Here is a 14308-nt window from a genome sequence, read left to right as displayed (position 1 = left end):
TGCTATAGATAGATAGATAGATAGATGATAGATAGATAGATAGATAGATAGATAGATAGATAGAGAACTGCATGTAAAGCCAGACTTTCTTTACTTTTTATGGATTTTTCCTAATGGCCAAGGACGGTTGAGGTCACTGAATCGGCTTTGCGGTAAATATGTCTGTTTGAAGTAGTAGAGGAGCTACCTTTTATTCTAAATAAAAGGAGAATTAAATCAGACACTGAATGGTAAGAGTGCAGACAGAAATAGAATGAATCATGGATCTATGTCAAACTTAATTACATATCCCAATATTCACATAATATGCTGACGCTGCTGTGACTTTTCCTGTGGTTTGATTGATGCAGGAAATTAATCTACATCAAATGCCAAAGAACACCATGGCAACACATCTTTGTTTAAACCCTGTAACTATAAAATTCAATTTCACACAATTTCTTTAACCATTGTAATATCCAGACAATGATATAAAACAGTTAAACTTTTGCCGCTTGACTCGCATCGCTTGACACGCCCACATTCTGTCGCCAACGGTCACTGTCGCTCGTGTCGCCGGAAGTCGCCAGCTCTCCATTGAAAATGAATGGGAGCATGTCGCTTTGTCGTTGTCGCTGGCAGTGTGAACGGGGCTTTAGGTAATAAAACACATTTGCTAAGTTAATCTTTATATTTTCCACGTTTAATGCAGAGACAATTATAAGTCATTTGTAGGTTGACTACCCAAAATAAATAAATAAATAAATAAATAATAATAATTCTTAAGCCTGTAATATACACTGCATGATTTTTTCCCTGATTTTCGAGATAGTCCTCACTGCAGAACACAAGATCTAGGGGGAGAGGTTGGATCCAGATCCAGCTCCTCCCACCTTACATATCCCTAAACCTACCCGTCTCCACCCCCTGATCCCTAAACCCACCCATCTCCACCCCTAAACCTACCAATCTCCACCCCCTAGATGTGGATCCAACCTCACCCCCTGGATCGTGTGTTCTGCAGTGAAAGCTACTGTGATTTCCTGCCGATGTAGTTTGAAGAAGTTGGCGCTAGTTGCCAAAGTCAAAGCCTGCAGATTAGAGATGACAGATTCCAAAATCACATAGTGTATGATGGTCACAGACTTCGGTTTTTTAGTTTCAGATGATTCCATCCAGTCAGAGGATATCAAACATGTTTGATATTTTCTGCCGATTATAGAACACATGTTGTTTTCATTTGTCACACATCTCCTAGCAACAAGGTGTACATTTCCGCTCGAGTTTGTTGTGATCGGAATGACTTGAAAGTCTGGTAGTACATAATCCTCAGTCGTGTATTGTATGCTGTAAGCAGCCACTCATAACAAACTCAAAACATAGCAACATCCTAGAAACCACCCGAAATACATCAGCAATCACTTAGAAAGCACCCAGAACATGCTAAAAAACACATGGAAACCACCCCAAGTACTAGCAAACACCCAGAACATTCGAGAAGCTGTACAAAATACCTCAGCAACCCCTCAGCAACAACCCAGAACAATCTACAAACCATGTAGAAACAACCCAAAGTATCATAGTAACCACCTAAAAACACACAAAGTACCCTAGCAACCCTGAAGATCCATAAGAACCCATACAAAATATCCTTGCAACCATGCACTGCGTTCTAAGATTTGGCGAGGTTTTCCTGGGCAAGCACAAGCTACATTTTCTAAAAATCTAGTTTTAGCAAGTCTGTTTTATGCCGCTTGTGATGCAGAAATTACACAGACCTTTAAATAAATTAGTTGTTTAGTTGTTCTTTGGCCCTTTTGGAAATCTAAACTCAAAGGAGAAATGTCAGGAAAGTCTGTTTCATGAATCTGCAAGAGGTCTGTCTGAATAAGGAAAGATTTGATGTATTTATATTTATGTCCTTTCTGTGCCCATATTGAATGCAAAGCCTAAATATTTCATTTCTTTTGTCTTGTGTTTCACACTCTAAGCTTAGTTGCTATGCAAATACAGACCTTTGTAAGTCCGCTGCCAATGGCATTGGGCTGATTAAACCACATGCGATTTAACCTTCAAGTGTTTCAGCCTGAAATAACCGTTTTATATTCAAGCAATATGGCTTTGCTTGGAACAATGTTAAAAGTTCGCCTGCTTTTGCGATGTCCTTTTGTCACATATCCAAGCTCAAATCCCCGATTACCAATGCCGTTAACGCTAACCTGACACAACATCAATCGCATCCGCACCATTTTGCATCCCTAAATGTGTCCTTGATTCCCCTCCACCACCTCATTTGTAAAATCCAAATATCCAGTCATAAACAAATCTTTAGCCTTGGAAAGCAGACATGTGAGACTTGGGCAGCATCTCGAAAATCCACTTTCCCTCCGACGGTCATCAGATGGATCATCTGACGGGCGAGAGAAACTGCAGTCTGCGGTAATTCAATCCAGGTGGCAGTTTGCTTCTCAGCACTCAGTTGGCTAATGTCATTACGGACAGGACTGTCATAATGTGTCAGGGGACGAGGCGGAGGTGTCGCGGAGTCAGCGTCTGTAAGGCACACAGCTCCCTCCTCATTTAGCAGGAGATTTCCCAGCAGGCCGCCCCTGAAATGGATTGTTGGCTCTTAGAAATCTTTCAGGGGAGAACTAAAAAAATGAGAAGATGCTCTCTTTTGATTGTTAAGGTGTTAAAATGATCGTCTGCTTGATGAAGAAGTTTGAAGTCAGAGTGATCCATACTTGTGAGTTGAGTGTGCACAAATGCCACTTTAAAGTCGTAATTACCAGTGGGAAACTTTGGCCTTTATGAGTTTTTGGCCTTTACAAGTCATTAATTAAACACTTGTGGCGGAAAGAAATTAGTATTGATCATAAGTTGTAGTAATGCAAATTTAGACTGGACAACTTAGTTTGTAGGCCTACATGTTTTAGGTGCCATTGGTGAAAAAAGCGAAAAAACCAAACCTGGTCTGAAAATGCTTATGACCAAACTACATTTCCCATGATCCAACATTTTCCTATGTTTTACTGTAAATTGAAAAAAATAAAATAAATAAATCAACAATTTTACTGTCAATACATGCGTTGCATACATAGCATCCGTAATTAAAACGGGTAAATTCGAGTTTCATAATTATGACTTTGTGGTGATGTTCATGTGCGTTTAACTGAGTTTAATTTAAATGCACTTAATATGCACCAATCAATACACAGACAAAACATCATTTACACATCTTTAGGGTGACCTTACGGAACATGTTGACAGAGATTTGTAAATTGCAGAAATTGTCTGGGTTTTGGCTATGTTTTCCCAATGACATGCTCTCTGTAGTCCTTGTACATTATATTTACACGCATTTCTTTTTCTTTGACTGTTCTCTATAAATCCCTCCTTCCCTCACGCCACGATTGGTCGATTGTGTACAATGAATGCATGCTATTGGTCCAACTACTTTTCAGTCATTACCGTCAGCAAATATGAAAACAATAGGAAATCAAATCCAAAACTCAGACATTTTAGGCAATTTAGAAATCCTGGCCAGGACATGTCTGGGAAGAAGAAGACATTTGGTCACCCTACACACCTTGAATGCATGTTTTGCACTTCATTACATTGTACTGGCATTAAAAAAAGCTTCCCGTCTTTGGCAGAAATTGACAACAAAAAAGGAAATATTAAATTGCTCAGCAAGTAATTTTGTTTCAACCGAAATCACTCTTAAGTCATAAGTAGAAACTTTCAAAGAATGATTTGAACACTGACCTTTGACCATGGCTTGCAAAGTAGGATACATTTACATGTTTGTCCTGGGACAATATTACTATCACAGTATTAGTGATAGGGAAAAAGATTAGGTTTGAGTGCATGTACACCATTCTTATCAATCCTAATTTCAAGGTTGAGGACTGAGATAGGTTTAGGACTGTTTCTTTGATAGGAATGTTATTCCTGGAATAACAAAAGTTGATTCAAAGTTGAAAGGAGCATGTCCTAAAATCACGTATCAACACGTTCTTTGTTTTGATGCCCTTTGGTGAGGTTTGCGTCTGGTCCATTTCATTTCCCAATCCCACTCCACTCATTCCACTGTTGTATCCATAAATATGAAGACATCAACGAAGTGACAAGTTGGTAATAAAATGCAAATCTGTCCTCTGTGCCTATTGCAAAAGAGTCTCAGGTTGCCTTGGGTTACTTTCCTGTGCACAAAGGAGTAGCAATATCCTAACTCGTGGATTAAGAATGATGGCTCTCAGTTTAGCATTCTCCGATCCCTGCTTGTGTTCCAGCAATCACTCCTTTGGCTGGCCCAATGGCCATAGAGCATATGACAAATGCTACAATCTTCTGTTTAGCCAAAGCGTCAGATTCTTTCTCATTAATACCGGAAATACGACTGCATCTTTAACAAGACAGATTTAGGATGAAAGGGAAAGTATTGTGTACTTTAGATTCCAGAGACAAGATTTCTAAAAGCCTCCGGTGACCCAAAGAAAGGAATTAACTGCAGAGGAATGACTCCGACATAAAACCAAAGGTTACGGAAGGCCACTAATCCACCGTTATGTATTCAAGCGAGGATGGTTTCAAACACCAAAGTCTTAGCTGGAGTGTCCCGTTTTAAAATCGAGCCCTTCTTGAAATTTACAGACTGCATTAAATCCACCCCCTTAAGGGACATGATGGACTCTAGTTGCACATGGTCCAGCAGGTTAGGAAGATATATAGCCATGATAGTCCCATCCATTACTTGAGGATGCAAATTAAATGATTAAGTGAGGTCTTTCAACACCCTTGTGCGGCTTGAACCAAGGGGTGTTTGCTCCAGGATTGCAAGGTTTTAGGAAACCCTTGCTACAAAGTGGGTTAATCCAGAAGAACACTGAAGAAGCTGAAAACTTTAGGTTTAAACAATGACACTGTTGAAAATTGTGATTTCTCGAGCAGGGTGCTTGCTGCTCGTGTCTTAATCACAGCAATTTCAAGATACGCCCATCTTCGCAACCCTGTGGATTCACCACAAACAACCTCGGCCTAAACAGGCTGTGCTAAAATGGGTCATGATCTAGACGAAAGAGAAATATTTTTGGATTTTGAGAGGGCAGACACAAATGCAAGCTGACTCATCCTGTTGTCGGATGTCCGTATAAACGGGTTTATGTCTAGTGCCCTTGAGGTAAAAAAATTGGATTAACGTCATACGGTGGCAGTTCAGATAGTTGATTTTCTGCATATTAACTTCTGCTGGTTTGGAACTGAGGTTTGCTGAGGCAAAAAAATTAGGTTTATGCAGAGATTCTTTATTTGAAGTATCAGTAGCTCTATCTAGTGGTAAAATAATGAGGTGTCAGAGAATAAATGTAAGATTTTATTTTAAGAAAATGTTCAAAACATAATTAAACAACAAAAGATAATGGATATTTAAGATAAACATCTTAAATGTCAAACCTGTTAACAAAACGCATCTTAATCCAATACTGTGCAAATGTAGGTGAAATGTACACTTCAAATCATACCAAGTCAGCTTTTAACATCATAGTCCAGCAGGATTTACTTTTCAGCAGACGTCCTTCTGCATTGTGTCACACTCAGACAAATAACCAACTCAAGGTGCCACAGATGAGCCATGATTGGTCCAAATTTGGCGTTTCTTGTGCTGATTGGGCAACTTTTTGCGATCTTTGGTGGCGTTACGCTTCCTCTTCTTACTCAAGAAGTTCTCCAGTTTCCCGCTCTTTTTCAACTCACTGTACTTCTCAGCCAATTCCAGCTTCTTCTTGTCAGCTGTAGAAGGGTTTTAAAGATGTTATAAACTAAAAATGATCATAATACCATATATTATTTGATGTTCTTTTCTAAATAACACATAGTTATGAACACTGATGCTCACAAAACTGACTAGTACGACATTCACCAACAAATGTTCTTCAAAAGAACTTATATCACAATATATGTGAACAAGGTAAAAAGTCATGGAACAGGATAAGAACAAAGACAGATTTACATTTCTTTAGGTAGAAAGGTTTGTGTCCCTGGCCAACCAACTCTCTCTGTTTCCGCTTGAACTGAAGTTCCTTTTCTCTTTCCTGCTCTTGCCTCTGTCGGGCCCTCTGCTGGTTTTCCTGTTGTACACACACACACACACACACACACACACACGGATTAGACATAAAGCATATCATAAGCAGCAATATTAAGGTTATCACAACTGTAATGATGTTTTATATAGCTTTCTGTAAATTAAGTTTAAAGTGTCAGTATATTTTAAACATACCATTCTTTTAAGCAAGGCTTTCAGTTCTTCCTTTTTACAGTCTGATTTGGCTTTTTTGAGTTTCTTCCTCACTATCTGAAACAACCAGCAGTGGGCATAAAAATAATGCATACAATGAAAACAAACAGGAATCAGTAAGGCATTTTAGAATTTCACAGACTTTTGTTTCCTTTTCTCGGATGCCATTAATGAATTTGTACGTCTGAGAAAAAATTCCAGGCTTGTATTCCCCTGAGAGGTCATCAAAGCGAGGGTCCCTTGAAATCTGAAAAAGTAATGTTTAAAAAGTGAAAAATCAGGTCTTCACAGTTTGTTCAAATACCTAAGCTTAAGTATGAGAAATCATGAATTAAATAAACTCCTGAAACACACCCTTTTCTTGACAGGAACCACTTTTCGGAGGAAAGGCACATGTTTCTTTGCAGAAATCTCTTGAGGTCTAAAAAACATAGTTTTTAGACAAAACATACACATAAGCCAAAAACAGCTATACAAAATAACTTTAACTCACATAAATTATTTTTTTTTAGCACGATGCACCACTAAAAACAGTGATTAAAGGTGGTTAAAAATTTAAAAAGCCTAGCTGAGCAGGCCAGTGTTGTTATTATTGGTTACTAAAACTAAAAATGAATTCTGTAAAAAAATTAACAGAAATGAAACAAATCTAATACAATATTAATATTATGAATATGAAAACTTAAAAAAAAAAATGGACATACTGCCTTGACAACTAACTGAAATTGAAAATAAGTATATAAAAGCAAAATCATAATATGAATAAATCCTATAATAATTAATCAATAGAAATAATACTAAACACTGCAGGTACCTGTGTTTAGTTAATCGTTTCATGGGCTCGGTTTTCCTCTGAGGCTTTGTGGCACCATAAGCGATTTTATTGTACGCTTTTGTTCCAACTTTATTCTGTAGCTTCATGATTTCCTCAAAGGACAAGGTTGACAATTCTACACAAAAACAAAGACGTGAAAGTAAATGTAAAATTGCTCTTTTAAACAGCATCAGCAATTAAATATTCCTAAATAATAACTTAAATGATAAAACCATTGCCAGGGTTACATAAATATCTGATCTTACCTTTTTTAAGGTTTCCCTCCGCGTGTGATGGGTCATTGCTGACGCCTTCATCTTCAAGGTTACTATCTGCTTCATCTTCATCACTCCCTGACTCATCTTCATCATCCACACCATTGTCTTCATCCTCTTCAGGTTCAGCTTCGTCTTCCTCTGCAGATGCATCTTCATCTCTCATTTCCTCTTCATCCTCTGCTGAAGTTTGCATTGTGCTCCTTTTACGAAGTATAGCAAAGTTTCTCTCCATCTCTAAAACGTCCTCTTCATCATCTGAGCTCCGATGTTCCATTTTAGTCAGACTCTTTGTTGATTTAGGCATTATGTTTTGGTTTTTGTCCTTTTTTAATCTCACTTTTATTTAGCTTGTCTATGAGCTGTAGAAATTAGGCATCATTAGGTTATTAAAAGGACGAAATTTGAGAACATATAAAATTAAATATGCAAATAAACCGATTTAACGTTACTTGTTAATAATTACTTAAGATCAATTAAATGAATTCTGAATAATCCTATAAATGCAATAAACCTGGTCTGAATACGGTTTGGTCAAGTACACAATTATAATATCAAATTATAGATTTATACATGGCAATATGAATGTCCTGTTGTCATTCAACTACAGTAAGCAATATATGAAAAGCTTACATAAAACGTTACATTTGTTTATTAGTATTTTGCTCGTACTTACCGTGGTGTTGTTTTTATCCAGACATCTGCGCTTCGGTAAAACAGACAAACATGCCGATAGAATGAGGAAAATCTTAACAAGAGATGCTTATTAAAGATGTAACTTAGTGCCACTTAACGGAAAGAACAAAACTGTTAACAATTATTATGTCATAGAACTAACTAGCGAAGATGAATATTTGCGAGAAATGCGCTTCCTGTTCGCACGTGGAAGTGTGAGAAGAGTGCATGCGCGTCACAACACGCCTATCAAAATAAAAGTCCCAATATATTTATAATTTTTGTCAAAATAATCATAAGACACTTTGAAATTAGTGTGTATTGCATTTAATACGATAGCTTTGTAAATTAATTCATAATATTACGGATTATATCAAAATAATAATAAATAATAATAATAAAAAGGTAATAATAATATTAACAGTATCTTGAAATTAAATGTAATATAAATATAGATTTAATTCTAATTTTAGTTTCCAGAATAACGTTCTAAATGAAGTAATTTAATGTAATATATATATATATATATAGTTCTTAGACTTTCAAAACAATATAGAGGCAATTAATTTTGAGATTTAGATCGACCACCATTTAATGTAACTACCAGGATTTCATTTTTTTGTTTGTTTGTTTGTTTATTTAATATTTACAACTTCAATATAAAAATTATTATACTGATCAAATACAAAACTGGTTGAAAAATACAGACTGTAAATTCATATTGTTTGCACATTTTACATAATGTTCACAATAACCGTTTAACCTCCATCAAGACTAGTTATCTGGTATCTGTTTTGATATGGTTGTGTAGCCAACACATCCAATTACATAGTATACCTTCATTTTATTATTGTGATAGTGTTTTATCTTTATTAGTTTGTAAAATGTATTTAACATCTTTTTAGTCATGCAATTCTGAGATGTCCCAGACGCGTCCTTCATTCTTTCTTGTTAGACGCGGTCAAAACACGGTTTAAGAGTTCTTCCAGCCCCCAACTGTTCCTGTAACACAGCAAGTTGAAGACATTAATATAACATTTATATATGTTAATTAATATAACATTTTCCCACTGCCACTGATTTGTCACACATCATATTAAATAATAAACTTTTAAATAATGAACTATTTCAAAAGTCTTCTGTGACTCCTATGTTGCATGAATAATTACTGGATTGTCCACAGGCCTGAATGAGACAGGCAGGGAAAATTTAATTATTATAATAATGAAAATGATTATATTATCATGAAGGTGATTGAACAAAAAAGTTCTTTGAATTTTACATCTTTATATCTTGATGCTTTATTTGGCACTGCGTAAATGACGAACTCTTGATTTTTCACTTTGGTCTGACATTTGCTCAGAAAAAAAAATCCTTTTGGGTGGTCTGTGACTTTCAGAGAAAGGGATTCATAGTTGGCCAAGGGGTCTTTCTTCATGTGCTTGAATGTGGCTGTTTCCACCACTTTATCAATTGCTGCGTCTGACAGATTCTTTCCCACAAACTCACAGATTTTCACAACGATGGATCTGAGGTCCTGATAAAAGATTTATACATTTCAAGTAGGCTACAATAACGCAAAATAAGTTTGATGGAAAGGTCAAAAGGTCATAAGCCATACCAGACTCACCTTGATCATTTCTTCATAAGTAAGGATCAGGGTGGGTGCAGGTGTCCGTGATCAGTAATCAGGTGATTGTGAGCGGGTGTAGGAGGTTGATTCGGCTGGTGAGGCAGGTGTTTCCGTGACACTTACTGCATCCTGTGAAAACATTTTCCAACATCCAGTCAAAGCTCTCAGAGGAATCCAGGTTTTTCATGTCGTTGGAAAAATGTAAATATGACACCATGACGTCTTTAGGGTTTCTCATGACTTAAAGGTCATAAGCCATACCAGACTCACCTTGATCATTTCTTCATAAGTAAGGATCAGGATGTTGTATTTGTCTTTATTTGTAATCCATCCTTTAACATGGTCAAACCAATAGCCACCAATCACTACAAACCAGACACAACATTAGTGTTCTTCAAACTTTATGCAGGTTCAACACACACACACACAGATGTCCGTGATCAGTAATCAGGTGATTGTGAGCGGGTGTAGGAGGTTGATTCGGCTGGTGAGGCAGGTGTTTCCGTGACACTTACTGCATCCTGTGAAAACATTTTCCAACATCCAGTCAAAGCTCTCAGAGGAATCCAGGTTTTTCATGTCGTTGGAAAAATGTAAATATGACACCATGACGTCTTTAGGGTTTCTCATGACATAGATGACCTGACAGCAAGGACAGATGTCAGAAAAACTTTGCATGACATCAAGCCAGTTTGTAATCGATTGATGAACACATACACACTTTTCCTTTTTTTCCCCCAGCATTTTGGGCATCAGCAGCTGGAGTAAATAGGAACAGAAGATGGACGTGTGTTGTAATTTTTCTCCATTGCTCGATACTATAGCCAGGGCATCTACTCGGGTGTGATTTGGTTGGCTTTGTCCGGGAAATCTTCTGCGTATATTAAGGTCACGATCCGTTGGGTCCACACTATACCTGAGAGAGTGATGTAGAGTCAAGCATAAAATTCTAGGGGCTCGATTGGAATAACTTTAAACATTTACATGGTAATGCAAGTTCACTGTTCCGCTGTAGTTTAAACACTGGCAAAGTCAAAGTATGCTGAAGGTTTGACAACAGAGGTAATTTTAAATAGACAACTCATTAACATAGCCTAACATCTCACTTACCAGAGAGAGAGAGAGAGAGAGAGAGAGAGAGAGATACATATAATGAATAACTAAGTGTCTGATATGCCAAAAATTCTGAATGGTGGTTTTGGCTCTTACTGTCACACTCGGGACAAGGAGGCAAACAGGCAGACAGAGGTAATTTTAAATAGACAACTCATTAACATAGCCTAACATCTCACTTACCAGATTTGGGGAAGGTAACAACAAAGACATCGTCATCCTTTGTTTCAAAATCCGCTAAACTGTCAATATATTCTGGAGTAAGATCATGATTGTTCTCCAAAGTTAAGACAGTTCCTTTGTAGGTGAACATTTTGTCACTAAGCATTTTGTATTCCTGCTGAGCCATGTTTGAGATCTTACTGAACCAAACCAACGACTGTAAATAGCGGAGAATACCTTGATATATCCAGAGGCAGATTTCATTGAGAAAAGAGACGTTACACAATAGTCAAAGTTGTTTATTTTTGTGTAGTTAATGGCCAACTATTGGACTCATTTCTTCAACCTAAATTTTTATTATCAGCCTTTGTACATATATGTAATCATAAAGTTCAGAAGGTCAATAAACCTCATCACTCCCTGACTGTTATCTGTTTTGATATGATAGCCAACACATCCATTCACATATTAACGGTTTATTAGTTTGTAAAATGAATGCCACGTCTTGAGTTTTCATCCCTGCAATTCTGAGATGTCCCAGATCATGTTAAGAGGTACGTCCTTCATTCTTTCTTGGTAGATGCGGTCAAAACATTCACTCTGAGCCACGGTTAAAGATTTCTTCCAGTCCCCAACTGTTCCTGTAAAACAGCAGGTTGAAAACATTAATATAACATTTTCCCACTGATGTGTCACACTTATCACATTTAATAATGCAATTTTAAATAATGAACCATTTGAAAAATTATATTATCATGAAGGTGATAAATGTATATATTTATATCTTAAAGCTTTATTTGATGCTGCGTAAATGTCCAACTCTTAATTTTTCACTTTTGTCTGACCTTTGCGCAAAAATAGTCCTTTTGGACGGTCTGTGATATTCTGAGGAAGGGATTCATAGTTGGCCAAGGGGTCTTTCTTCATGTGCTTGAACGTGGCTGCCTCCATCACTTTATCAATCGCTGCGTCTGACAGATTCTTTCCCACAAACTCACAGATTTTTACAATGACGGATCTGAGGTCCTAATGAAAGATTTATACATTTAATCAGTCAATCAATAGAGATTCATATACAGTATATCCAAAGAAAAGTACAATAACTCAAAATAAGTTTTAATGGAATGGTCAAAGGGTCATAAGCCAAACCAGACTCACCTTGATAATTTCTTCATAAGTAAGGATCAGGATGTTGTATTTGTCTTTATTTGTGATCCATCCTTTAACATGGTCAAACCAACAGCCACCAATCACTACAAACCAGAAACAGGAAGCAGGGCCACAAAAGCAGGTTGAGAAGAAAAGGTATTAACTACAAAATAATTTAAGATTCAAGGTGAGGAATTAGGCGTTAAACTAAAAATGAAACCATCGGGAACACTTTAGTTCCGTGCCACTCTTTTTCAGAACTGCAAACTACTTGGGAGTCTTCAGAAGTACCTTCAGAAGGTTCTCAGAGACTTTGCGAAGGTAAAGAATCCAGAAACGTGACCCCATCTATGAACCACAAGCTGAAGTGTTGTGAAATACATTAAGACAATTAAAAAAAAAAAAAAGATGAATAGACAGATCGAGGTTGAGAGTGACTGTTAAGGGACCAGGACCACTTCCTCTTGCACCACAGAAATTATCTTCCAGAATGGCAGTAAGTTTTGAGAGTTAATTTTAAGTCTATCTCCTACTCTGAAAGGTCCATCTTGCTCATTGTTAGTAGCAGCTCACACCACAACTCCTTTAAACTTTAAACTCTCAATCATACTGTCCACACTGTCAACTATCTTTCCATAAAACCTCTGATGGGCTATAATGTTTTGGCTCTTACTGCATCCGGTGAAGAACTTTTCCAGCATCTCATCAAAGCTCTCAGAAGAATCCAGGTTTTTCATATTGTTGGAAAAATGGAAATATGACACCATGACGTCTTTAGGGTTTCTCATGACATAGATGACCTGACAGCAAAGACAGGCGTATTAAAACGTGCATTACATCAAGCCAGTGTATGAATCGATTGATGAACGCATACACACTTTTCCTTTTCTTTGCAGCATTTTGGGCATCAGCGGCTGAAGTAAATGGGAGCAGAAGAGTCTCGGAGATGGACGTGTGCTGTAATCTTTCCCTGTCATCCGATACTCTATCCAGGGCATCTGCTCGGCTGTGATTTGGTTGGCTTTGTCTGGGAAATCTTCAGCGTATATTAATGTCATTATCCGTTGGGTCCACACCGTACCTGAGAGACAGGTGTAGAGTTAAAATACATTGGGCTTGATTTAATTTTTTTAATTCAACATTTACGTGGTAATGCATAATTCACATTGTTCTGTTATTTTAAAGTCCCCCTGTAGTCAAATATTGTATCCCTTAAAACTTATCTTTGATCATCAAAATTACATATTTAAATGTTTTTTTCTTGTGAAAATAATTTTCTCATTCCTTAAAATAGCTTGAATGTAACTATGAAGGTAGAATGACGTCAAAAAGATTTGCATACGCAGGGTAAGAGTTGTGGAAGTGTACATAAGACTGTAAGCGTAAATTAAATTTGCATGCGCAAGAGAAGCTTTGTAAAGGTGTAAATCGTGTTTCAAGCGCAAGAAAAAATTATTTGCAGCATTTTACTGTTATTCGTAAGTGTAATTCATGTATTGTGAAACTGCAGCTTCATGCTAACGCAAAATAAATATGATCTGCATGCTTCTGACTTCCATTTTTCCGCACTTACACTTTTGGCACGTTTTTTTCGCCAAAAGACGGTCAAAAGCACTGCAAGCCTGTGAACAGTGATTTGCAAGCGAAAACAACAGTTTAAAGAACTGCAAAACGGATTGACTGCATAGAACCAATCTGTATGTGTAAAAAAACTAACTGTTGCAAATGTCTAAATGACTTGTTGTGCATGTGGGGCAAAAAGTTCCCGAAATAAACCGATATGTACAGCTCCGTCTTTCTTTTCTCTGCGCTTATAGTTTTGGCACGATTCTCTCACTAACTGAGTTTTGCAAGCGTGAAGGGGAGGGCGGGGCCACCTTCTTCTTGTAGCCAATCAAATGAGCCTCTCGCTGACTCTCCAGTTACTCTTATCTGATTGGTCCAATAAACACATCGTACCCAAGACATTAATCTTCATTTAGTTCAGGATCATTCTTGCTGTCGGAATGGTACTTTTAACGTACACATACAGTAAAAAATTGTATTAAAAAATAACATTTTTTGTGTATATGAGTGTATATTTACATTTAGTTAAAAGTAGTTGTAAAATATCAGCTCCAGTGGTGCAGATGGATAAGCGCATGTTGTTGGCTTTTTGACGCGATCGACCTGGGTTCGATCCCACCTTTTGCCGAACTTTTTTTTCTCCC

At 37.2% G+C, this 14308-nt stretch overlaps 2 protein-coding genes and 1 pseudogene across 2 annotated transcripts in view; all 3 read right to left on the bottom strand.

The window, feature by feature from the left end:
- Positions 1-5325: 5325 nt before the first annotated feature.
- Positions 5326-8277, bottom strand: rrp36 (ribosomal RNA processing 36). The gene is made up of 8 exons (XM_016456409.1): positions 8043-8277; positions 7358-7728; positions 7092-7227; positions 6632-6698; positions 6420-6524; positions 6260-6334; positions 5990-6107; positions 5326-5769 (listed from the first exon to the last, which is right to left on the bottom strand). Exons 2-8 carry the CDS (start codon positions 7671-7673, stop codon positions 5591-5593), a joined length of 996 nt encoding a protein of 331 aa, XP_016311895.1. The 5' UTR covers positions 7674-7728; positions 8043-8277; the 3' UTR covers positions 5326-5590.
- A 737-nt stretch (positions 8278-9014) lies between these two features.
- Positions 9015-11161, bottom strand: LOC107665521 (amine sulfotransferase-like; annotated as a pseudogene).
- Positions 11162-11251: 90 nt separating this feature from the next.
- Positions 11252-14308, bottom strand: part of LOC107665520 (amine sulfotransferase-like) — a 7272-nt gene continuing 4215 nt past the window's right edge. The window contains exons 2-6 of the mRNA XM_016456430.1: positions 12977-13179; positions 12772-12898; positions 12108-12202; positions 11795-11975; positions 11252-11590 (exon numbers count right to left, since the gene is read on the bottom strand). Of these exons, the coding sequence (XP_016311916.1) occupies positions 11463-11590; positions 11795-11975; positions 12108-12202; positions 12772-12898; positions 12977-13179 (734 nt within the window). The 3' untranslated portion in view covers positions 11252-11462. The remainder of the gene's footprint in view (positions 11591-11794; positions 11976-12107; positions 12203-12771; positions 12899-12976; positions 13180-14308) is intronic.

Source organism: Sinocyclocheilus anshuiensis, unplaced genomic scaffold (assembly GCF_001515605.1).
Source record: "Sinocyclocheilus anshuiensis isolate Anshui unplaced genomic scaffold, SAMN03320099.WGS_v1.1 scaffold543, whole genome shotgun sequence".
NCBI lineage: Eukaryota > Metazoa > Chordata > Actinopteri > Cypriniformes > Cyprinidae > Sinocyclocheilus > Sinocyclocheilus anshuiensis.
The sequence above is the reverse complement of the archived record's forward strand: the minus strand, read 5'-3'. Positions and strand labels throughout refer to the sequence as shown.